At 35.8% G+C, this 25,224-nt stretch overlaps 2 protein-coding genes and 1 long non-coding RNA gene across 3 annotated transcripts in view; 1 reads left to right on the forward strand and 2 right to left on the reverse strand.

Moving 5' to 3' along the window:
- The window catches only part of LOC143146596 (Kv channel-interacting protein 4), a 72,072-nt gene extending 60,787 nt beyond the window's left edge, over window positions 1-11,285 (forward strand). Inside the window, exon 7 of the mRNA XM_076311038.1 lies at window positions 9,379-11,285. Coding sequence (XP_076167153.1) covers window positions 9,379-9,489 — 111 coding nt within the window. The 3' untranslated portion in view covers window positions 9,490-11,285. The remainder of the gene's footprint in view (window positions 1-9,378) is intronic.
- A 4,412-nt stretch (window positions 11,286-15,697) lies between these two features.
- Window positions 15,698-20,382, reverse strand: LOC143155154 (uncharacterized). The gene is made up of 3 exons (XR_012994327.1): window positions 20,285-20,382; window positions 19,292-19,685; window positions 15,698-16,073 (listed from the first exon to the last, which is right to left on the reverse strand). It is a non-coding gene; the product is annotated as an uncharacterized LOC143155154 (long non-coding RNA).
- A 2,249-nt stretch (window positions 20,383-22,631) lies between these two features.
- Fnta (farnesyl transferase alpha) lies at window positions 22,632-24,848 on the reverse strand. The gene is made up of 5 exons (XM_076327559.1): window positions 24,395-24,848; window positions 23,561-23,915; window positions 23,231-23,431; window positions 22,954-23,137; window positions 22,632-22,877 (listed from the first exon to the last, which is right to left on the reverse strand). The coding sequence occupies exons 1-5, from the start codon at window positions 24,552-24,554 to the stop codon at window positions 22,767-22,769; spliced, it is 1,011 nt and encodes a 336-aa protein (XP_076183674.1). The 5' UTR covers window positions 24,555-24,848; the 3' UTR covers window positions 22,632-22,766.
- Window positions 24,849-25,224: the final 376 nt, after the last annotated feature.

The following is a 25,224-nucleotide window of genomic DNA, read 5'->3' on the forward strand; positions in this document are numbered from 1 at the left end:
AAAGTATAAAGACATCCTAGTAGATCCTGCTCACGAATATGTAATTATTCATTTTTTAACTGTTTTTAACTTCATCAATACCAAATTATACTGCAAAATTTATCGTGCTAGTGCCAAATTTTTACGTACTGGAAAGTGTGGGCTAGGTTTCAAATCGAAGCTGGTGTGTCCATTTGTGAACAAATCATAGAGAAAATCACTACTTCTAGATTAGAGGAGTCTTTGCCAATGGCAAAGAACGAAACTGAATATTCCCTTATCGACGTTCTATAACAACGTAAAAATTTCGAGAATATATAAAATTTTAATTACTTTAAATAATTACTTAATTTACACAACTTCCATAAGAAAATCAATAATAAATTACCAGTGTAATTTATCGAAAATTTTATAAAAGTTAAGTATTTTCATATAAGAACAAAGTAAGTTGATACATATGGTATTCCATTTTTCTAATTTGTTTTTATTCATATTCTTAATAGTATATATTCTATATATTCTTAATAGGTTCTTTCACAGACATTCAGTTAAATCTATTGATACATACTTTACAAACACTCTGTGGATTAAACATTTACTTTTACACTTTACACAATCTATGAAATTCGTTGCGTTTTCAACAAACGCGAACATAAGGAAATAGTGGCAACATGGAATTGGCAATTTAAAGTTCGTCCCTTGTCGACACTAAAGAAGCATTCAAAGTTTAAAGCGGTTGAGATTTCGTTCCAAACCATTACCTTTCCATGTTGGTCTATCGTTCCTGTATGTGTTACAGATCAATGTGGTCAAATGTCGTGAGTTGTATCGTACACTTTTATAAATACAGTAAGTACTTTTGGATTATTTTATGACAGAGGAAAACGAATTCAATTAATCATATTCAATATCTATAACGATAAAATCCTATTTTTATATTTAATATTATGCTTTTTAATTTCTGTAAATGAAATACATATACACGAGTAAAATAATAAGGTTATAGTTATAATATAACGAAGGGCACAGTTTATAATCAATTTATTATTAAATTGTAATTGCCTGACAATTGTAGTATTTCCCACTTTGAAGTAACAGAACAAGGAACATTAATTAACTCGAAGGTGGAGTAGTAGCGATTTTTATCTCGTATTTGACTGAAATTTGCACGTATCGTTTGAAGAGAAAAATGAGTGAAATATAACACCGAGAGTGAGTAAGATAGAACAACAACGGTAAGTCTCGCATTACGTGTGTTCAGTAGCCGGAAATCTGATCCCACTAGCGTATCTTATCGTTGTCGCCTACGACAGCCAAGTCACTTGAATTTAAGAATTTCTCCAACTGAATAAAAATAAATATGAAATGAATATTAATAAATATGAAAATTACCACTGGAAAACGTTAATTACTAAATTTAAATAAAATAAAACACTCTCTTAGATCATGGTTTATTTCGTGTTCATTTCCTAAACCACAATCTTGTTCATTTTTTGAAACACAACAATCACCAAAACTAATACAAATTTATACCAATATGTGTGAAGTTGCGATTCAGTAAAGTAGTACTCGCGTACAATTTCTGAAACTTGTCCACTACATAATATTTTGATCACAAACAATTTCAACAACATACATTCGCCTTAATCGATTGAAATGGAACCTCTTCTATTATATGTATATGATATACTGGTACGTTACGGCCAATATTTTTTCTCCCGAGTTAACCAATTAGCTGCCAGGTCTGAGTCCGTTGGTATAATACAATCGTTAGATGAACAAATGAACAAAAAACCATTCTTAGTAATTAACGTAATACAAAGTAAACTACAAGTAATACAAAATTTAGAGCAATAATATTTAGCAACGTTTAAAGTAGTGAAGGTAGGAAAAGGAAGGGAGAGGGACGTTTTCTTTTCATCCTGGGTCTACTCTATTGGACTTCACTTCATCAGTAAGGCATCCTAGTAGACCCTGCCTTATACGCCGGGATATTGGGAGATCAGTAAAGTGATCATATATACCATATATACCGATCGAAGCTGGTACGGAAACTTGCGAAAAACGGTCAGCAGTTGGTTTTTTCCTCTGGTGGCAAGTGCGGGGAACTGCCGCGTCACACTACCCCCCCCCCCCCCCCCCCGCCCCCCAGCCCCTTTGCCAGTGGTTAAGTTTGCCGTTTGGTGTAAGTTTCTCTTCTTGATTGTCCCGGGAGGCGTCGTCGTATGTCTTTTCATTGTTCGATTTTTGGCACGACAGGAGGTTAGGTTGCTTTTTCCAGAGTGGTGGAAGGGAAAAATGCTTCAACAAATTCCTATTATAGCCCCCCCCCCCCCCCTCCATTCCCTCACGGGATATGCACAGCGAGAACGTAACTCGAGCCGTGTTTTCGACGTTAGTTAATGCATATGGCGAGCGTACTGGCACTAGCCGTAATGCGCTGTAATGCGTCAGCGAATGTCATCGAAGAAGTCCGGAAGTAGTCCATGGAAATAGTCTTCGTGATCATCGCCGTGTCGAGTCGTAGATACTGCTGTCGTAGGGGTAACTATTATGAAAAGATGTCAAAGAGTTTACTTAGTGTGCGCTGATTCACTTCCGACAGATCTATAGAAGTCAACCTTAGGAGAGGGGGATTACGAAATTAGTGTTACACGTTGTCTTCCGTGTACGTCCTGTGGTTGTGTGTTTGCTCTGCTTTCTTTCCTTACGTGTTCGTTGTCAAGGTTATATCACTGTGACGACCGGTAAAGGTGAGGTAGGTAGGAAAAGGAAGGGAAAGACGTTTTTCCATCTCGAGCCTGCTAAGTGAACTCATCAGTAAAGTATCCTAGCAGGCCCTGCCTTATACGCTGATATACGCCAAAAATATTGGGAGATCGGTAAGGAATTGTATATGTTGGAATGAATGTAACAATGATCCTAAGAGTGCCAGATGTCGATGTCAGTTTTAAGGACTGTCTCCATATTGGCGCGGAAGGATCGTCCGCTACGCGGTCAACGGAGTTTGGCTATTTTTCTTTTGGGTTTTTTCTAGTCAGTTCCAAGTCGAGAGTCACGAAGACCACGCGACACTGCCGTCGTTCACGTCAAGGCATATTACTGTATACTTGTTTGTTCGGATTTTGTATTCTCATATGTACAAAAACTATACTACTGGATACGCGAGATCCCTGCATATTATAATAAACTACATATTATAATTTGAACTTTACAACGGTATATATACCGATCGGAGCTGATACGGGTACTTGCGGGAAACAGTCGGCGGTCGGTTTCCCTCTAGTGGCAAATATGAAAAGTGCCGCCACAAATGTTTAAATATATTTTCTGAACTACTTAAAAATACTCGATATAAAAGTGGCTAATAATTTGTTATGTACTTCCTAGAAATAAAAACAATTCAAATATTTCCTATTGATACTACCACAATTCTAAATAAAAATAGAATATTGTAACGAGTATTAAAAAGAATGGATAGATGCGTCCATTTATCTTTGCGATGAAAGCAATAGTTTTCATCACAATTAAGTATAATCCTGCAAGTATATTTTGCAAATTGCAAATAACGTGACGAAACTGACGTAATACTTTTGTCAATATATGAGGCAAATAACGTCTTTGCAAACGAGTCTTCTTCTCCAAACAGTGTAGAAACTTCGGAAGAAATGGAGGATGTAAGGATATAAGTTAACGTCAGCATCTTCGGTTCTAAGATACTTCAAAAGTGATGATAAAGCACGATTAAATTTTATACCAATCTATAACTATGTATTTTCAGTTCAAAATTATCACATTTTGAGTATCATAAATTCATAAATTTTTTTTAATTTGTCATTCCTTTTCAATAATTTTATTACATTCAATTTCGGCTAATACTGGAGAAAAATATAATTTTAAATTTACAATTTTCTCTGAAAAATTAATATTTGCTTTTTTATTAAGCATTTGTTTAGCAACTTATTTTTTATGCGTTTTTAGACTCTACAAGTTTTAGATTGTGTTGAAATTAGTCTTTATACAAATTACAAATAACAACGATTATAATTGGATTTTGTTTAACAGTAGCTCGTAAAATATTACTCTCATTCAGTACCACACTCCTCTCAAAACAAAACTTGTGTTTGATTTAATTTTCATCCGAAAAGTTATGCTAATTCGTTAAAAATACATTTATAAAAATAAAACAAGGAATACAAAAATTCCATATTTCATTAGTAGATGACTCGTACTAGCGCGTGCTGTTTCGACTATAGATATTTTGATGCGTTTAACCTAGATTTTAAAATTAAAAGGAATACCGATATATAAGTTTATAGATTTGAGTTTATTTATTACAAAAAAAAAAAATATAAGAATATAAGAATCGATAAAAATTAATAACGATTAGCAGAATTTTTTTATTCGACAGACAGATCCTCAAATACACTGAATCGCTCGCTAACACGTTTTTTCATACACTCCCCTTTCGTGTGCAATCGCTTGCATTCTTGTAGCGCGCACTCGCACACATTGCGCCCAAACCGAACACGAGACTATAGCCCATAATTTCGTAAAACCGTTCGAGCTTATACCAGGCACGCACTTATTTCTACGAGTACATACACACCAACTCTTCTACACCATTCGTCTCATCCAATCGCACATTTTACATAATTGCTGTAGATTAATTTGGTAAAATGTTACTTAAATATATATGTCAATTAACTTATAATACTCTTAAAGACTTATACACGTTACATTTTATGCATGAAAAATACATAGGTAAACTTAAATCAATATAATCCTAATAATTATTTTAATAACGAAATAGCATAATATACATAGTCGATAAAATAATAATATATATAATAATATAATACACGATTTTAATAATCGCTAACGTTATTAGAAAGATCGGTCGATCTCTTGAAGATATGTTACAATAATGATGACGCTGGCTATGTCGTTCTGCCTTTAATGTTCGATACCAAAAAAGTTTCTATTCAGGCCGGTGGCCTTTCTTATATCCTAGTTTTCGGGGCCTACGTGACCTACGGTTACGAGATTCGGGTTGTCATGGTGCGCATGAGGCGCCAGTCGGACGCCCTGATCCTTAGCAGGTGGTCGCCAAGACGCTAACCAGACGATGTTCCTGTGTTATGTCCGTCATCGGGTATTCAGCAGCCCCCTTGGCTAGTCCCTCGTTGTCCAATACAACCCCATGTGCAAGGTCGCTGGTACTTTCGCTCGTTCCCACGCTTGCGCTTTGTTGTAAAGTTCAGATTATGATATGTAGCTTATTATAATATGCAAGGATCTCGTGTATCCAGTAGTATAGTTTTTGTATATATGAGAATACAAAGTCCGAACAAACAAGTATACAATAATATGCCTTGACGCGAACGACGACAGTGTCGTGTGGTCTTCGTGACTCTCGACTTGGAACTGGCTTGAAAAAAGCCAAGAAAAAAATAGCCAAACCGTTCACCGCGTAGTGGACGACCCTTCCGCGCCAATATGGAGACAGTCCTTAAAACTGACATCGACATCTGGCACTCTTAGGGCCATTCTTGCATTCATTCAACACGCTTCGCACATAATTCGCGTTAAAAGCCTTTCGACACCTTTGATCCTTCCCTGCTCTTTTCTGTCTTTTCATAACAGTTTCGACAAAAGGTTGTAAAGCGCCATGGGACGCGACGGAGCAATCGATGGATCAATCGGTGCTAATTAATCAGGGAGTATGCGGATATAATTGATGGAAGCCGTAACAAACAGTTCGTTACCTCTTATACACTTTTAATTAAAAGCTAGTATTTCACGAAGGTGAGGTAAGGTTGGGATAAAATTAGTCGCATTGTTTTTGAAAAGTAACCACTAAACTGTAGAGAACTCTTCGTGTCTATAAATACGTACAAATTATGCTGTTCGGGTGGTGTTTAAAAACAAAACTGTTACCTACCTCAATTAGTAAGAAATCGAAGTACTTGAAATCAGCGTATCGCTTCATTCTGCGATTGAATTTCAGGTGATTTGTGATCACGTTCCATGATTTTTTAGAGGTACTTGAACTTTTTAGTTTCCAAAAAGAAATTTGCATCTCCGCGACTGTTACACCTACGACTTTCGATCAAAGATTGTTCCTTTTAGCTAATTATTATTCGAAAAGTTAAGATTGCAATAGGAAAATACTAAAAATACATTTACTATGCAAATTTGCGGTTCACGTCTTAAACAATTTAAAAAATATATTTCCATATTTTGTGCTTTCTTTCTTTTTCGACTCTCGAAAATGATGGTTAAGGCCAGCTGCCAAAGGTCGCGGTGATCGATGATTTAGGTAGGCGCGTCGATTGGTCGACCGCTTTCCCCTACCAGCCTCGGAAAACTTGAATGCCCTTTGTACCATGAACGATATTAATGAAGCGGCACAGTATTGTAGCCGACGAAATTGAGATTATTAGTGCTCCCGGAATAAGCATTTCTATTATTTCCTTGTATTTCAATTTCCGTATAACTTCATCCTTAATGTTTAACATTTTACGTTGCTGTGACGAGTGTTTTTGTAATAAGCCACAAACGGTAATCATTTTTAATCTAGAATTTTATTTAAGTTTTCTAGTATATAAAACATTCGAAGACTTTAGTATACAGAGTCGTGTTTGGTTTATGTTTGATTTATCCTGCACTTTTGCCGATACAAACAACATGTCAGAACAAAATTGTTTGGTTCAAAACGACGAATAAGTATTTACGGCATCGAGATTTTTTGCATATCAACATTAGGTTTTTTTATAATTGAGCATCGTAGTGGACATAAAGATACATTCAACGACATACTGTACCACGGCTTTCAAATGACTTTGAATAAAAGAAAATCAAACTAATTGAAAAAAGATTGGAAAATTTAACACTCTTTGTTTTTTATACGAAATTTGTTTATTCCACAACAAATGTTCAATATGATTTCCATTAGCTTCGAGGCATTTTCGAATACGAAATATATAAAACATTTTTCTGTACGATTCTACGCAATAGAGTAAATGGAGATTTTAAGACTCGGTATCGTGGAGTATTAAAAATTTCACTACAGAATTTGATATTTCGTATTACGTACATACATACATTGCTAGACAAATATAGAACAACGGATGCATGAAATCCAAAGCAGAGTCGTATTTTGTTGGAAAACAGAGAAACTTGAATAAAATATATTTTCGCGACGATGATACCGGTGAAAAAATTCTAGGTAGAAATGATTACATGTTTGTTGCGAAAGATGGGAAAAGTACCGCGTTTTAAAAACGCTTAGTTTTAGAAAATTTAAAAGAACTTTGTGAATACTTTGAAATACAGTTTCCAAATAAAAAGGTTGAATTTAGTACCTCTTTCAAGACTAGCAGAGGAGCGTGGTCGACTAGTCGGTGCGCCTACCCGTATCGTCGAGCACCGCGGTCTACCTGACCACAATTTTAAAGCGCCCGCAAATTGAAAAAGCGCATTTAAAAAAGGAAAGAACTTGGAAATATAGAAATATGTTTTTCAAATGGTTTAAGACACAAACCGGAACTGGAGTTTATAAAGTAAGTATATTTTTAATATCTTTGTATCGCAGAAATTACTTTTCGAACGAAACGACTGGTTTAAAGGCACAATCCTTTACGAGTGAAACGGAACAAATATCAAAGTTTGTATGTTTAACAGTCGCCAAACGTTCTTCCATGCGAAACTGCGAACTTTAAGAATCTGTATTTTTTAAACAATTTCAAAATTAACAAAATTATTCCTTAACCTATTTTCAGGTAGATCGCAGCATATTTTAATTCGAACAAAATCGAGTATAAAAGTAATCGATTCGAAGTACAATGACTCATAGACAGAATTGGTCGACTTTTGACTATAATATCTCTCTAAAGGGATTCGAGCCACGAAATTTACACGAATGAACCGACTATAATTAGAACTCGATAATTAAAGGATTTCAGTCGAGAACGTTTGAATACCAATTTATAAATCATAATATAGTCTAGGTGCACAATTGTATAGTAATATGCAATCGGAAATGAGCTAGCTTACGCTACTTGAAATGCATATATGGTATTTAAAGAGCATCTTCGATCGATTTAATAATCGTTTGAATATTTTAACGACTAAAATGAAATTTTACTTATATTTCGATTGTCGGTGTACTTTGAAGAATTTACTAGCAATTTGTGAACCGATGATGTTTATAACTTTTTATTCGTTCGAGTATTAAATTGTTAAAACCTTAATTTACACATAAAACTAGCACCAGAAAAGAAATATAAATATGTTCGTGTAGATTCAACTTATATTCGAGCGATCTGTTTAATACCAGACCGTTCCACTTTCGAACATTGTTATAATTTTATTCTCTGCATTACTTGTGATAAAATCGCAATTATTTAATTATTGATTATATTGCCAAAATTCTTACGAATTTTAATAATATTAAAACAAGGCCGCGGTTAACACTCAGATTTATTTATACGAATTGAATTTTGAACGCGAAACGAAGTAGCGTTAAAGGAAGAATTTGTATTAAACAATAATATTATTATCGATTAGACAACAAACTTGTATAACTTGAAAACGTAGAATTTGGAAAATTATCATTTTCCAAAGTTTTACTACTCCAATGGTACATATATATTGGAAATTATTACAAGTACATGCAAAGTAATTTTTTGCTATTCGTTATTAAATATTCTGAGAAAGTAAGAGGCTCTCAAAAGTGATCGTAAACAATTACTCTGTCCTGGTTTGAAGCATAAATTTAAAATAGGTTACAAAAATATAAATTAAGGTTCTCTGCATCGGTTCAATTATTACGTCACAAATCCTCGGTTCGCGAACTCGTTTTGGAACCACTTGAAATACCATAAAATTAACTCTGCCCCAGACTGCAGACATTGCAATTTCATTTGACAATCCCTACATAAGTCAATGTTTCCACCTGGAAATCTTGTCTGCTTTTCTTCCAATATTTTCTACCCTTTTCCTCGATCTTTTCGCTTGTATTTCCTTTTCCTGAAATTTTGTTGACACTATCTTTTTCTTGACACGATCTTTCGAAAAATCCATCTACCTTCACGTTTATCCCTTTGCAAATTCTACAAAAATCTTTTTTTTTTTTTTCAAGTTTCGATGAACTGTTGTTCGACACTACGTATTCATCGATCGCTCAAGATCAATTTGACACCTGACGCGTGTCAAATATTACATCGAACAAAATACCTTTGATCCGATGAAAATAAATTCGGTCTCTTGAGACGGATTTAAGACAAAAATTTCGTCGAACTTCGACGATGTAAAACAATACCTATTTTGCGTTCCCGTTGGGATGTGCACTTAAGGAGGAAATGTAATAAACAGAGATGTTTGTAACCGTTACAGAAAATGGACGGGAACAAAGATGGAGTCGTGACGCTGTCGGAATTTTTGGAGGCTTGTCGCGCGGATCCGGACATTTCAACGAGTATGACAGCTCTGGACACGGCCTTCTGACACTCGGCGCAACCACGATACACCCCGTGGACCTGAAGGGATACGTCGATTTCTGTATAAATCGCTCAACGTCGTACCGTAGCTCCCGGAACGGAGGGGAAAGCTTCCTCAAAGTGTATTGCGAAGATCTCCGAGCGAGATTCGTGTCCACGAATTTTCAGTGCTGACGCATTCCAAAGGCAAACGAGATTAGAGATATATTCCCTATAACTTGTTAAAACCATGGAAACCAGTCGTGTCGAAAGATCCAACCCACGAAACCCGCTCACCGGAATATACCCTTTGTCGGGTGCGGTTTCATATCGAACGACGGACAAACTGGTTCCCGGAAAATCAAAGGTCGCACGAAATGGTCGTGAGAATAGAGATCGTCCTTTCGAGAATTTCTAGTTGTAGTTTCAGTATGCGTACACTTAGGCAAGAAAGGACTAGACGAAAGAGGATTAACGGATAACAAAAAGAAACAAAAAAAAAACAAAAAAAAAAACAAAAAAAAAAAATAACAAGAGAACCGATACCTCGTAACTGTTAGTAATTACGGGGGTGGAAATTGTTACCGGACTGTTTCCGAGTAGTTCGTTTTTAACGAACGCGCGCTACAAACGATGAACAAACACGCAGATTTAGGAAAAGCTACTAAATAGGGAAACGCTATTCCTAACAACGCGACGACGAGATTAATGAAATTTTAATAGGCGGAAGTTGGTGTTTAATGTAAGAAGACAGATCGTATTCACGTAGCACAGTGCGTCTTAAAGAAAAAACGAGAACGTCTTTTTGCGAAGTAGCTTGTTAGGATTTCGAAATACAACAAAGTATGCCACCGAGGCTCGACGTACGAACTGAACGCGGCATTGTTTGTGCCAAAGGATAGCTGTACAAGGAGGAAACGGGAAGCACGGATTATTTGAACGCACCGTTTGTATAAAAAGAATCATTGAGCTTAGCTTCGCACGGTTAGGTTCGTTTCTTTCGCTTGCTTGAAAGTAAACAGCACTTGAACGAAAACGCGTTCGCATCGGGTCTTTCCCGATAACAAGCGTCACGCGCGCACGATATTGGAACACGAATTTTCGAATGCTCGAGTATCGATAATAACGTAGCCTAGTTTTTTTACAATAACCATATTTTTTACGATGCTTACATTTGCCACGTTGAAACGTAGCGTTCGAGGTGTGTTTAATCGAGATTATCCGTTATCGGCGTCAAATTTATCAACGTATCGAAACGCAAGCGGGGTAATTGTAATTATCGGCACGCACGAACACGGCCTCTCATTTTGTTTTCATTTTCTTTTTTCTTTTTTCTTTTTTTTTTTTTTTTTTTTTTCGCTCCTTTAAGAAAACACGTATCAGGCTTCCCCTGGCTCCGCGGCTCGCGAACGCGGCTGAACCGAATTTCGTTCACTCCGCAGACACGTTGCGTGTTCGCGACCGCGAAAGAAAAGAACAGCCGGTAATTTCGATGCGAATCGGTTAGATTTTCAGTTTGCGGAACGCGTTGATTGATCAGCGAGCGAAGATACGTCGCGTGTCCGACGCAGGTGGCTCTTTTGAGCGTCGCGGTTTAAAACGGGTAGCAGTAACTCTCGTACGATTTCTAACAATAATACCGCGTGAATTGGACGACGTTCTTAAGTTCGTACGCGTAACAAATATTAGAGAAGACACGAGCAGCGCGAAAAGAACTTAGTGCGAGGCGTAGGAAGATGTGTCGTAAATCCCGCTGAAACAGCTGGCTATGTTGAGCGGGACTCATTGTTTCTAGTACGTAAGCGAGTAGTTTAAGCGACATAATAAAAGTATTTATTTTTGTGACAGGTAAGTGAATTATTAACCGTGGTAAGATATTAGCTCGTAAAGACTGCGTGCTGCTAAAGAGAGAGAGGTGGGGGGGAATGGGGGCAGGGGAGGACGAAGAAAGAAAAAGACGCGGGAAGAAGTCTGTTGATTTTCCGCTCGAACGATCTTCGATCGAGAACCCGAGATACCGAATTTTATTGCGATTACCAACGTTTTGCGGTGACTGGACCAAAACATCGGCGACAGACCACGACGATTCTCGAAATACAGGGTGTCTCGCGAAATACAGTACTCTATCGTTCAAGATGATGTTTCTTAACATTTTGAAGATCGTGGTACAGTTTAGGGCGAGAAACGACGACAACGATTTGAAAAATTCTAAAAGATCAAAATTCTTTCGATCCGTTGCCAAATGTTCGTATCGCGCTAATCGAGGACCGAATAATCCGGAAGATGATTCCCCGCGAAGAAATAAATCGAAAATGTGAAATAACATTCTTTTCGACCGGACTCGATTCAAGACATAATTTCAACATTCATCGTTATCTCGTTACGTAAGAAAACCAGAGGTACGAAAGTAACAAACTTTAACGGTAATTCTTTTCTTTCACTTGATCACTTTTCGTTGCGCGTAACTCGACGTATTAAATGGCACGAGAAGCTTTCGCGCAACTATATCGATTGAGAGAATTTCGTTATTTGGACCGTAACGTGAAATAACGCGTGCGGTAAAGTATGAAAAAAATTAAAAAATACCTACTGGTATTTTTCCAGTCCGATTGACTATTACTCGAGTGGCAATTTTAATTTTGAAATATACTGTTCCGGTAACATCGAGATTGCACGATTTGCAGGAAATTGAACAAAAATATCCACTTCCTTTTACGTCAAATTGGATGTAATTTAAAAATTGTTATACGAGTTAGATCAGAACCGCTCAATTTAGACGTAAAAATATACAATGTTTATTTGTATATACACCGTCACCGGCCTTGTCCCTTCTACTCGATTACAATCAATTTCTCCCCGCGCGTATATTTTTAAACAATCGCAAAATCGTAATTTACATTTCCATTCTCGACGTGGATTATCAATATGTGTCGGTCTTTCGTTATTTATTTTTAAATACAACTGTCACAACTTGTTCGTACACGAAAAGATGTCCCCATTGTTGTCATCCCGACCGACGATTCATTGGAAAAGTGAAGCTTACGATTTTTTGTTCCAACTAGTCTGCACGCATTCAAGTACTTTGATCGATTGCATACAGCTTATCAATATTTTAATATTTTACTATCCGATAACGTATTAATATATTTATATTCGGGAAGGTATTAACGTACAAAGGACACTTCGTCGTTATTTATTATTGTCCGTAATATATATTCCATCGTACAATCCAGGTTTCGTCTCGCGTGTTTCGTGCATATAATATGGACTTTTTTTCGAGTTTTAAGATGAAACGTATTACGCACTCTCGTACTTCAGTTTTGAAGGCGGAATAATTCTCTTCTATGCAAACGTTGTCGCTGATCGGACAAAAACGATTCTTTGTTAATGAAATCTTGATACGCTAGAGAAATGTTCGGTTAATTTCAACACAGATTTCTATTACAATTTTTTTTTGATTGCTCAACTATTAGATATTTCGAGTATATACGCATCATTTGTATAAAATGTACGAATGATAGAATTTACATGAATTACAGACACTTCGAAACCCCGCTAAATAATTTTTTCTTTTCAAAGTGCATCGATCAACGAAAATCGAAAGCACCCATATTTCTGCTGCAATTTACTCTCGTACGGTTCGATGAGCTTTACAACATTAAATTCGTATTGCATTTACATATACATTGCACATATACATAGTATTACAAGAACATATTCCGGAGTATCTCCGGGAGAGGCTGCAATTGTCTTAAATTCGTACGTTCGCGGTATACTTGACGTAGAACCGCAAATAGTTAAACCACAATCTTACCAATATTCACAAATGTAAGAATGAGGAAAAAACATTTATTCGGTATTTACAATTTTTTTTTTTTTTTTGTGGGATTACGGAATTGTCGACCACAAGAGAAAAAGTAAATAGGACGTTTATTTTAGAGATAAATATAATATTTGATAAATATAAGTTCGTTACGAAGAAACGAACAGAGCGTAACGATCACGTCGGCACACCGACCGAAAAAATAGGAAGGCCGGTATCGAGCTCATCTCCCATGGCTGACTTCTCAAGAGCTGCATGGGTGAATGTCGTTGTATTCCAACATTTTTTATTTAAGAATCACCTTTAAACCACTAGTACTGCACCTCGCGCGGCACCCTGTACAAAGGTGTCTCCGTGTGTGTGTGTCTTTAACTGTATTTCACCGACTCTTACCGTTTCTTATTCTCATCGTCGACACAAAGATTCTCGGAGACGAGCAAATCGAAGACAGATAATAGCAGTGGACTCCTAGAACACGTACCGTCCTCTCTAACTGTCACGCTCCGGACCCGACTCTGCGACGGTTGGAGAGGCGACGCTGTACGTTTAATCATTTTCCATCACTGCCTATTTCCGATTAACTGTAAATAATACGAAGGTACTCGACGAACGAAACGAGACTCGCAATGCATCGAAAACTTCGAGCCTATCGTAACACGATGCGCTTTCTCGGGAGAAAGGACTACAAGGAAGTCTGGAAAACGCTTGAACCGGATGTAGAATCATTCTAGAGACTGCTCGTCAAATTTTCTTTTCCATCCTAGATCATCCTGAAGGCATTGCGTCGGTCCTTGAGTGTTTTCAACCGCAATACGCGCGTAAACTGCGACGCACCTGTAACCGAGATGACGGAACTCAACGGAGGGCGGAACGAAAGAATACGGAAATGGATACAGGCAGAACGATATACCGAAATAGGAAATTTCTCCGATTTTTAGCAGCACCTACACTCGGAACATAAAATTTACGTATAAAGTGAGGCAAACGTCGAAAGTTGCCTCGTATCAACTCGATCACTACCGCATGTCTTTGAAGTTACTGAAGTAAGTATAGAAAAGACAAAGGAACGAGGTAATTATGTTATCTAGTGATTTTCAACCTCAACCAAATGTTAGATATACATAGATGTCAGAGAAGACACTTAAAGTATTCCTCGTTCACGACGTTGATCGAAAATACGATAGGTCTAATACGTTGATAGGTTTCGTTTTTGCGTTACGAAAAATATCGGGGCGACTTTATTATTTTTTTAAAAGGAGATTAGATGCTAATCGTACGATAAAATTTCTTTCGATTGTACGGAACAAAATATTACGTAAATATCAATGGGCGACGAAAATAACAGTACGATTTTAGAAAGTCTGTCGTTTCGTAAACACGTGTTTCTTAATATGCAGGGAAGCATCGTAAAGATAGATTCAAGACTGGAAGATCGAGAAGGAATTCGTGTAAACGTATGTCCAATGTGATCTTGTTTTTCGGTTACGATCTCTATTTTATATTCGAACAGTATTCGTTCAAAGTATTTGCAGGAATTCGGCACCGATGCATCCTCGTGAGCAGAGATTATTCAATAAGACCTTTCTATTTCAACCACGAGATCAACAACAGTATATACGTTTAATTTTTCGATAAACGAAGCCTATGTGCACGATAAAACGCATCGATGTTGCAAAGGAATTTAATTTAATATAAAAAAAAAAAAAAAAAAAAAAAAACAAAATTATACAGAACAAGGAGAGAAATTAATACAGAATTAATCGATTGTTTAAAAATGTAAATTATCGATGCAACGAGTTACATACTGTTAGAAAGGTTAAGAATTCTTTTTGTTCGTAAAATATTGTACGTAGGAACGATTAATGGTTGAGATTTTTCTTATAAAGCAAATTGATTGTTGGCAAAACACGAAAAGGCAGTTTTTGGAAACGATATGGTATCGGACGTATATTTATGTGAACTTTTTTCGTCGTTTTTCAATCTCGAGACTCTATTCTCGTAATACTTCCTACGTGTTAAGAAACATACTGTACGTTAGTTTACCCTACACTTACTGGACACACGTACACGTCAACCTACACAAACACACTAATGCACAGAAACACGGTCACGTTACAACAGCGAATTGTCTTATCTTACTTGTAGCGTGTCTATAGTCTTGCGTCTCTTAAGATCTTGTATGTACGATTAGAAAACATTATCCATCGATAATTATTACACTATCGTCGATCGTTAGCAGAAATTATTATAGATGTACTTGACGTGTGTCTCTTAGAGCGCTTCGAAGAAACGACGACAGATAAAGGAAAGAATCGGAAAGTATTTAAAAAGAAGAGAAAAAAGAAAAGAAAAAAGAATGGAGTCTACGATGATTCGAAACTCAATTGGTGATCTCGCGCATGACAAGCATTGATGTGTAACTTAAGATTCGCATCGTACAAATTCGATACCACGCATCGCGAACGACTTATCGAATTATATAAATTTTACTTTCTCGAGCAATTTAGCAGAGTATTTTTCTGGTATTTTTCCTAAGGACCAGAATTCGTATTTTCTAAGGCGCAATCAAGGGAAAATATCGAAAGCGTTTCTCTCGAGTTTATCGATGTAGACAATAAGAACAAATACAAGATGACAATTGTATTTTATCGAATGCGTAAGTATCGTTGTACACGTATCGAATGCGACTAGTGAAATACAGGCAGGATCCATTATCGAGAACAGCTTAGAGATGGATCGTCGAGGAGGTCGTTGTCCCCGCGATGGCTTGTTCGAATCTCGCAAACGTTCTGCAAAATAATTGAAAATAGTTACGGTCTTAAAGACATTTCCGAGCGTTCGCTCGATACAAATACGAGCGAAGATTTCAACGGTTTGCCGACCATTTCTAAATCACGATACTCGTCCATCGAGCAAATCGCAGAATGCATTTCTCGAACACAAATACTTGAGAATCGTACGCTTCGAATCATTTGCAAAGTTTTCCGTCGCACGCGGTATCAACCGTTAATAGTAAATAACACGCGATTGTCTTTCTACCGATTGTTGTTTGCGTGATCCGGTATCGAAACTTTATTTACGCTAATTTAAGTAGGACGATACGCGATTTCAACGCGTGTACCGCTTCCTTGTTTCAAGATTTTGCGTTGAATGAAATCGCGGCGAGTAGCCAAGGATAACGTGTAGCGCGTTAACTCTTTGAGGCAGAACGTGTAAAGTTTAAAAAAAAAAACGTTCGAAGAGAATTGCGCGTTATTTGATTTTTTATCGAATTAAGCGTACAACGTGTCTCGTTCGACTACGAACGAATCGTTTCATCGATCGTGGCACCTAACGCTTGTGGCAAATTAGACGAAAATAAGAAACCGAGTTAAAACCGTTTACGTAAACAGCTCTCAAGAACGATGGTCCTGTCCTCGCGAAGAGAATTAGAGTCCGTTTCGGTTCTTTATTTGCGAATTTCTGAAAGCATTCTTTGTTGCAATCAAGGCAAAGGGGTACTTTGCATATTGAACATGGCCCGTTTGTCTTCACCTCCTTTGCACAGAGCTCAAAGCGCATCTTCGCTTCGACTAGCGGAACGATTCTATTCCATGTAAGAGAAACTCGGATGATTTCACGATACTGAGAAAACATTCCTTTTAGGAATTAAAATAAATACATATCAGCTTCGTTGGATACAAACGTCGCAAGATTCATTTACCGGGCCATCGCTTAGATCGTTACAATTATCTCTATTCCTAATCGGAGTGTGTATAATTTTACGATAACGCGGTACGATTTCCAAATGTTTCTTTCTTAGCAAACTGAAATAATACTTTGACACTTTGATGCTTCGAAAGAACGATTTCTCGTCGAAATTCTCTGAGTTTTAGTATAATTGGTTCGTTCCGCGCGTTTACAATTTTTGGTCGTGGACCAATCCCATTGTTTCCAAAATATTGATCTTTTCTACGAACTCCGCGGACAACTGTAATATCAACCGTTACAATATTAAGATTCGTGAACTAAATTTCTGTTGTACAAAGACCGCTTTTCATATTTTTATAATACTTCGTACTCGAGTATCGATCCTAACGAATTCTTCGAAGTTTAATCTTAAGGCTGTCGCGCAAATGACAGTAAATACTTTAACGTAAAAATTTCGGAACATTGTGTTCAAGGATCTATTCTATTTATATGTAAAAGAAAAAATGTTTAATACGGGAGAAAGACAAAATTTTACTTGCGATATTTTCTATTACAAGATGCCGGTTATCAAGAAACTCCATTAGCGTGGACTGATATTTCTGGTCATCGATTTGTACAAAATTGTTGAAAATACGCCGATACGATTCGAACAAATCAGCCTTATTCGAACTATCGCAAGTTTAGCCGTGGCACGAAATTATTCAAGTTTCTCATACTTTGAACGAAACTGTAGACTTTCCCTAGTTTCGTTCGATCTAGAAGCATTCCATGTGAATTTTAGTGTTTCGAATATACGAAACATATGAATTTTAGCGTTTCGAATGATACGAAGAAACACACTATTTTTAGTGTTTCGAACGTACGAATAATACGAATTTTGGTGTTTCGAATAAAAAGACTCAGCGTGCTCGATAGATGTATTGCCATTCGAAAGTTTAGAACGCTCTTCGATCGTCACTCTCTGACTGCTCGTTTTAAATTCGATACTGTTTGATAGACGAATAACGCTGGTCTTCCGTTACTAAGAAACTGTTTGTATCGATCAATTTTCATTTCCTTGGAGCTATTCACGGACGAACATTCTTACTCGAATCCCCGGCGATGAAACATCCAGATCTAAATACGATCACAATTTTCAATTCGAATTGTATTTAATGAATGCCCAATTATGTAACATGTAAGAATAATAGTTTTCGAAAGAAGGTTCGTTTCTTTGAAAAGTCGAAGGGTGCTCGAAACTTTCGAGCAGCATTGTACGCCTTCGAGTCTGGAAAAGCAGATAAAACTGAAGTCTGCGCGAGAATCGATTACTCAAAACTTGCCCTACATTTTCAGCGTTGGAAGGGATAAACCGGCAGGCATACGAGCGACTATAAACGCACTTACGCCTCAAAGGGTTAACGAACGGATTGAAAAAAGAACGTGTCTCGATTGGCTCCACTATCGATGACAAAAAGATCCACGAGGTGTACGAAATGCACGTAATATCTCGTCTATTTTAACGTAGCCGACACTGTATGTGAATAGATTAATTCAACGATCTATCTTCTCTATAACGAAATCTATCTCCTTCTTGATAGCTAGTCGCATATCTTCAACGAAGATATTTTCGGTGATGTCTAGTAGATGTATATAGTGTAACTGCTGGACAGAGAGATCGAAAGGGAATTGATCCGTGGGAAAGGCTCGATGTCCCGGAAGAAAAGGCTAACTAGAGAGACGAGTAATGCCGATGAGGCCATTGAGCCATTCACGATCAGCATCGATAAATACGGGAAATTATTAAATAAAATATATGGGAGATTATGGTCAGGCTGTGCTCACACTGGCTGACGGATGGTCCAATCGTATAGATTACGTATTCATAAGGAGAATATTGATGACATTAAAATATAACTTAACTGTGTTACACGGCGCACGGAGAACCATCGAGCGGAGAATGTTACATTTTTCTTTAACGAAGATTACAAGTTTCGTACGATGCGTAAATTGAACGAAGCCGTTCGTAAAATTCCTTACCGCGAACCTTGATCGATATTCGATTTGTACATTAATTTTCGACACGAAAACATTCGAACAACGAACTCGATAAATAACTTTGCGCGAAATAGATTTTGGTGTAGCGTGCGCGGAAGCGTTGAGGAAATTTCAGTATTCGTGGTACCTGAGCGTACAAATTCAAATGCATACCCAATCATACTCCGACAAAGGTTCGTAAACCAAGAAGAATGTAAGAACAATTGTCTTTGAAATAGCTCAACTTTGATAGAAATAGTAATACACGGAGAAGGAAAAAACCTTCCGTTTGTAGGCGTACCTCTTGCGCTAGAATTGTTTCGCCACGCCTTTGTTACGTCTGCGATCGAGCGCAAACTAGAAACAACGTCCATTATTGGCCGATAATACCGTCTCGTCTCAGAGACACGCACCTACTTTGGCTCGTTCCTGAAACACAACTACTGAGCTAAAAGGTACGCACGGATAAGTAATTGGACCAGGACCGAAGAAGCGTTCCCCTAACGCTGCAGTCCCCTCACAGAAGGACACACTCGTTCTCGGCGCATAATACGCCGGTTTCTATATTGCGTCTTAACACTTTGCCGATCGTACACTTACCGTGAATTACGCACGATAACATTGTCTCGACCTGAACGCTCGTTACCCGGGGTATCGATAACACGAATTTTTTCACGGACGCTCGAGGTGTCTCTCTGGAAGAAAACACGTGAAACTCACTTTGGTCCGAGAGCTTGTAAAGAGAATTTGTAAAGATATTTTAAAGGCAACTTTTCATCCACGTTTGTAGAAAAACACGTTCGTACGTCAAATGTACACACATTCTATACGTTTTGCAAAGAGGCGTAGGTAGTTTAAAAAAATAATTTCTTAAATACTTGAGACCACAAGCTGAAAATTTGGCATAAAATCTTGAACCAATGTTATTGTAAAAAGAATATGAAGAAGAAGAAAGGTGTTGATCCGTTAAATTTAGTCTTTCGGGTGTTTCGTCGTTTTTCATTATTAAGTAAAGCTGTGTGCGCAGATATGTACTCTAAAACACAGTTATCCCGCGAATGATAAAACTTCGCATTATAAAGAAGAAATGAAAAATGATAAAACGATCAAGCTTGTCGCAAAATTTCATCTGTCGAACCGCGCGTTTGCGATACCTAGTCTAGAATAATTCGAGCGCAAAGTTATAATGATTTTACGTAAGGTTGAATTTATTGTTAAATTTTTTTTCAAAATACAAAGAGAAAATCGTAATAACTTGATCGAGGTTCGAAAGAGTCTAAGAAAGTCTACACACCTGAAAAAATGAACTCTTATCCGGTGGCTGTTAATGTTATCTTTGATTTTACTTTATACACACAATTAATACAAATACACTTATCGTGCATATTTGCGAACGTACGATACGTTGCGACGTAAAGTACTAAATCCATCCGATCAGGTGGCAATGTGTTAAGAACGGAGGTAAAATTTGATGTATCGATACTAAAAATCGCAAACTCGTAAATTTTGCAAGGCACAAATGTTTCCTTGAGAAACGCGATAGTCGTTCCAGTATTCGTAAACGAATCGCGTCTTGAATGTTGTTGTCATTTTTATCGCAAACTTAACGAAAGCGGACACGTAAACTGTAACCCGAAAAATTCCTAGCAAAGAGAGAAGCATCTCGTTCTAAACGTAATAATTATGATCGAGTGATTTCGTATGTGTGGGGTAACTTCAAATAATCGCATATATTTTATTACCGACCGGTGTTAGTACCTATCGACCTTTTCGAAGTAACCCTACGCGTATCTTTATTTAACCGTCTATTACACGGTTCCGTGAACATTTATCGTACGTGACATGCGAGTTTTTAGGTACCGTGCGCTGATCGCAGTTAGTTGAGAAAAAGAGTACTTACTATACGACATGTTAAATATGACGGAATTTAAACAAAGAACAAAAAAAATGGAGAGAAAGTGGTAAAAGTATTCATATGACGTTATATTTTCGGTGTAAATCAAGTGTATATGTATATATCCGTGGTATAACTACGTATATCTCGAACCTTTAATGTACCGCCGGAAGCAATCCTCTTTGGAAGCAATTTTGCAATTCAAAATCGGACAGAGTGGAAAACGTTATAAATTCGCAATGGCGGAGGACTTGTTTTCCATCGGTACGAGTATGTAACCGGACTAATCGTTTGAATGTTGATTGTTAAATGTTAGGATAGAGAAACTTAAGAACATGCCCTCGCAGCAAATATCTTACATTGGGGACATACGTTTCGTTGCGTACATGATTTTGTTAGATTAGCAAAATTCTTTCATCGAAATGAAACATCGATCGTTACTTATTTTCACGTTAGACACATATTCTCGAGTATTACTTGAACAACACGATGAGTACAATTAATCTTTTTCGCGCGTTACGTATCTTCTAATATATATTGGCTAAATTAAAAATTAATGTCACTTCGTTGTTTGCATATATCGTTAAAAAATTTGTGTCATGTGTAATACCAATTATTCTATTAAAATCTTACAATATTACACGAAGTGTCTAGAATCAATAACCATCAAATCCATTTCTCACGAACATACGAAAAATAATTGATTCCGATATTCTGTTCTGCGATCCTTTATTAATATTAATGTATTATTTTGTCATTCGTAAATTCAAACTAACTTGGCTAAATTTAGTTTTAAATGTTTTATATAATCGTTTCTTTGTATGTAGATAACGAGGATGTTACCAAATGAAATTCTAAATACTTTTTTAAATATATCAATTATGAAAGAACAAATTATATTACTTAAAAATTGTTTTATTTTAATTTATTTTAATTTATATTAACATTTTACACCATAAACAAAAAAGTTACTCTAACTAAACATTAAATTTATAATTCTATTCAATTGTTACAAAAAGTGTATAGTTATATTTTTCGCAATGTATCTATATATTTCCAATTTACTATAATCAATTTTTCACACATACAAAGTAATAAAATAAGATCTGTGACTTCTGTGAGTTTAAATAATCGATCGAACGCTTATTAATACTAAAGAAGAAAAAATTGTTCGGTTTAAACAATGCAGTCACTGCCGTCATTTGTTCGCAACGAAATTTACCTTTTCGCTTCAGATATTTTGACATTGTCTCGTGGAGGTAATCACGAATCCAAAAACTTGTATCAGCAATTGTTACCCTCGATTTATGTATAATACGAGTACATTGAAACTTTAAAAGCGCAAAGAAACATTTTTAGCGTCGAAATCATCGTTTGGAACGCAGCGTTCACAGCTATCTTAATTATGCGAAAGCCTAACCATTCATATAATTATTGTCGTAATTAGTTATTATACTGTACTTGAAAGTATGTAACTATTTTATAAATAAATAGATAATCAATGTTCATTACTTTGTATTATATATGTAATACTTTATCTACGAAGAAAAACTTGTTACTTAATGGGAAAGAAATATGCCGTTTAAAAGTTTTTATTATTTTATTTTTCCTATTCATGTATGTACAGCTTATTCTATTATTTAGGGTACTTAAAAATCGAACAAAACTGTTAAAAAATTTTCACGTACATTTTGCAAAATTTTTTCAATTTTCACTTTATTGTTACCTTTATTTTAAAACGAGTGATAAATTTTATGAACAATTTATTATACGTTAATACATATATTGTCGTTTTAACATAGAAACTTATGATACACTACTTTCAAAGTAAAAAGATTACGATATACTAATAATAAAGAATGTGACTTTATACAAATGTAATCTACTTATGTGTAAAATTTTCATTATAGAATTTGTCTGATAATTGTTTAAACATAAAACCCCAATATCTTCTTCTGATCGGATCATATTTTTCAGATAATTCTTTACATAGCTAAAGAATTATTAAATATAATTATAAGTGACATTAATATGTGGTAAATATACAAAAAGTTAAAAGGGTAAAATACCTCCATAGCGCGTCTAACATTGAATATCGAATCGAGTCTCTCGTACAATGTGTTAGTTCCTTGAGCAATGTCTATTATACAGACCAGTAAATGATTAACACGACACCCACTAAAGTATAATTCTTCGCACATGTTTCTTACTTTGTAGTTTTGAGACAGACCATTCTCATCGTGCATCAAAACACTAAAAACATGACGTATAATTTATACATTATCTACATCGGATATTTTATTATTGCTAATTCAAATAAAACTTGATCATGAATAGTTTTATTACCCTTTGAGGTAATTCCATGCACTTTCGTTTCCCTTTACTTTTGCTATTTTGTCCAAGGTAAAATCAATTTCTCGATCAATTATCCCTTCTCGGAATTTTGTCGTGTTACTTATTACAAAATAACGTTGATTCCACGCAGAGTTATTACGAACATCTTGATCCAGCAAACGTTCCACGTAGTTCAGTTCTCCGTCATATAGACTGTATATTATACAAGTGAAAAATTGATTACATTAGATTAATTACACAGAATACAATAATATGACCTCCACAATATTTTTTAGAACCATAATTTCACAAATAAGGAAGAGGTGAATGAAATGTACTAACTTAAATTTTTGTATAGACCACTGTCGATGCTGCCAAGCATGATAATTTTTTGCATCTCTTGTTAACATCATTTCTGTAAATTCTAATTCTTTGCTACCGTCTTCAAGCCATTCAACGATCACTTTTCTATGATGCCAGGTTTGATAATTTTTAGAATGATATTTTAACATTCCATCGGTAAACTCTAATTCATTCCACAAATCTTTTTCAAGAGCTTTAAGTATTTTCCTTCTATATTGCCATACGGTATAATTTGCTGGATTAAGCCAGACACAACTTGCTGTTATATCTAATCCACGGTATGACATTTCACCAGATTTTAAAATAGCTCGAAAATAATCATAGGCATCCTTGACTTAAAATGATAATGAACATCAATAGAAATATCCAATAAGTAAGTTATCATTATTCAACTGTTTCATAAACGGAACATATATTATTTAACTAATATTAAATACCAAATTATCTATGCCAAATTTATGACAAAGCAAATAATATAAGTGACAAAAAGTCAATGCATCATTTTAATGCTAATACTTTTTTCAATTGGTCGTAATATAAATATAACCATGTTTTGAATTTGTTTTAAAATACGTCTTAAAAGTGCAATTAATTAAACGATCTCATAATTAATAAACATATTGCATTACTCTTAAGCTTTTTTAACATTTGAATGTCTACAAGAGCATTTTTTAATAACTTATAGTACACAAAAAATGATGTGAGCTTATGCATTAACATCGTCAAGAACATAAACTTTGATAAAAGAAAATTGATAAATATAGTAGACTTATAAGTATCGAATAAAATTCATACGGTAAATAAAATACTCACATCTTTCACTGTAAGCAATTGCAACAACAGGTTGAGGACCATCATCCTGTGGCACAGGAATCACGCCCGACCAATCTCTGCGATTTTTGTATAACACCCAGTTAGTGTCTATAGGAGGAACATCCTCACTATTAGGATCTTCGCCAACATTACCCGACATTCTTTTTTCACAGAATAGTGGATAACGAAACAAAAATAAACTTTTACAACTCAGCTTCTATCTTGATTCTATCTTTTCAAACCTGTTAAACCTTTCGGCCGATTCGTCTTACAAGACACTTGAAGTCTTTCGAATTACACTATAGATGTCTCCATTAAAGAAAATGCATTTATATATATTATAACCACAAACGAGGTGGTTAAATAGACCTGATACCTTCTGAAAGGAAAGTACTGACTCGGTCAAAAATTAATGGTTTTGTCACGAACTCTACTAACCACATTGACAAGATATAAAATAAACATAGGAGGAATGGGAGTTTAACGAATTGAAGCATCGACCTCATAAAATGTCAATGATGGCACACCTCTACGCTTAAGAACGGCAACAGTTACCGAGAATTACACCTAGTCACGAAAGTCTTTGTACACGCCCTGAAATGGTCATTTTATAAAAAATAAACAACAATTTTGTATAGTATTATGTTTACTAATATTTACAAAATTATTAATTAACTTATATAAAATGTATTATTTTTTTTTAAGTATTTTGTACAACAAGGAAAGAATGAAATGTATATGTCACAAAAGTATTTGTATTAATTCTTTAGTAAATTTAGTAAATATTTGTTAGATTGATATTTTGTCAATTCCCCTTTTGCGTTTGAAAC

This window comes from Ptiloglossa arizonensis, chromosome 1, assembly GCF_051014685.1.
Source record: "Ptiloglossa arizonensis isolate GNS036 chromosome 1, iyPtiAriz1_principal, whole genome shotgun sequence".
NCBI classification, from domain to species: Eukaryota; Metazoa; Arthropoda; class Insecta; order Hymenoptera; family Colletidae; genus Ptiloglossa; species Ptiloglossa arizonensis.

Bases quoted from the DNA above. Each gene is read 5' to 3' on its own strand.
- Fnta (XM_076327559.1), bottom strand. From the start codon at position 24,554: ATGTCGGGTAATGTTGGCGAAGATCCTAATAGTGAGGATGTTCCTCCT. The intron at 23,916-24,394 runs GTGAGTATTTTA...TATCATTTTAAG, and splicing joins AATTGCTTACAGTGAAAGAT to TCAAGGATGCCTATGATTAT. The intron at 22,878-22,953 runs GTATTTTACCCT...ATAATTCTTTAG, and splicing joins ATGTTAGACGCGCTATGGAG to CTATGTAAAGAATTATCTGA.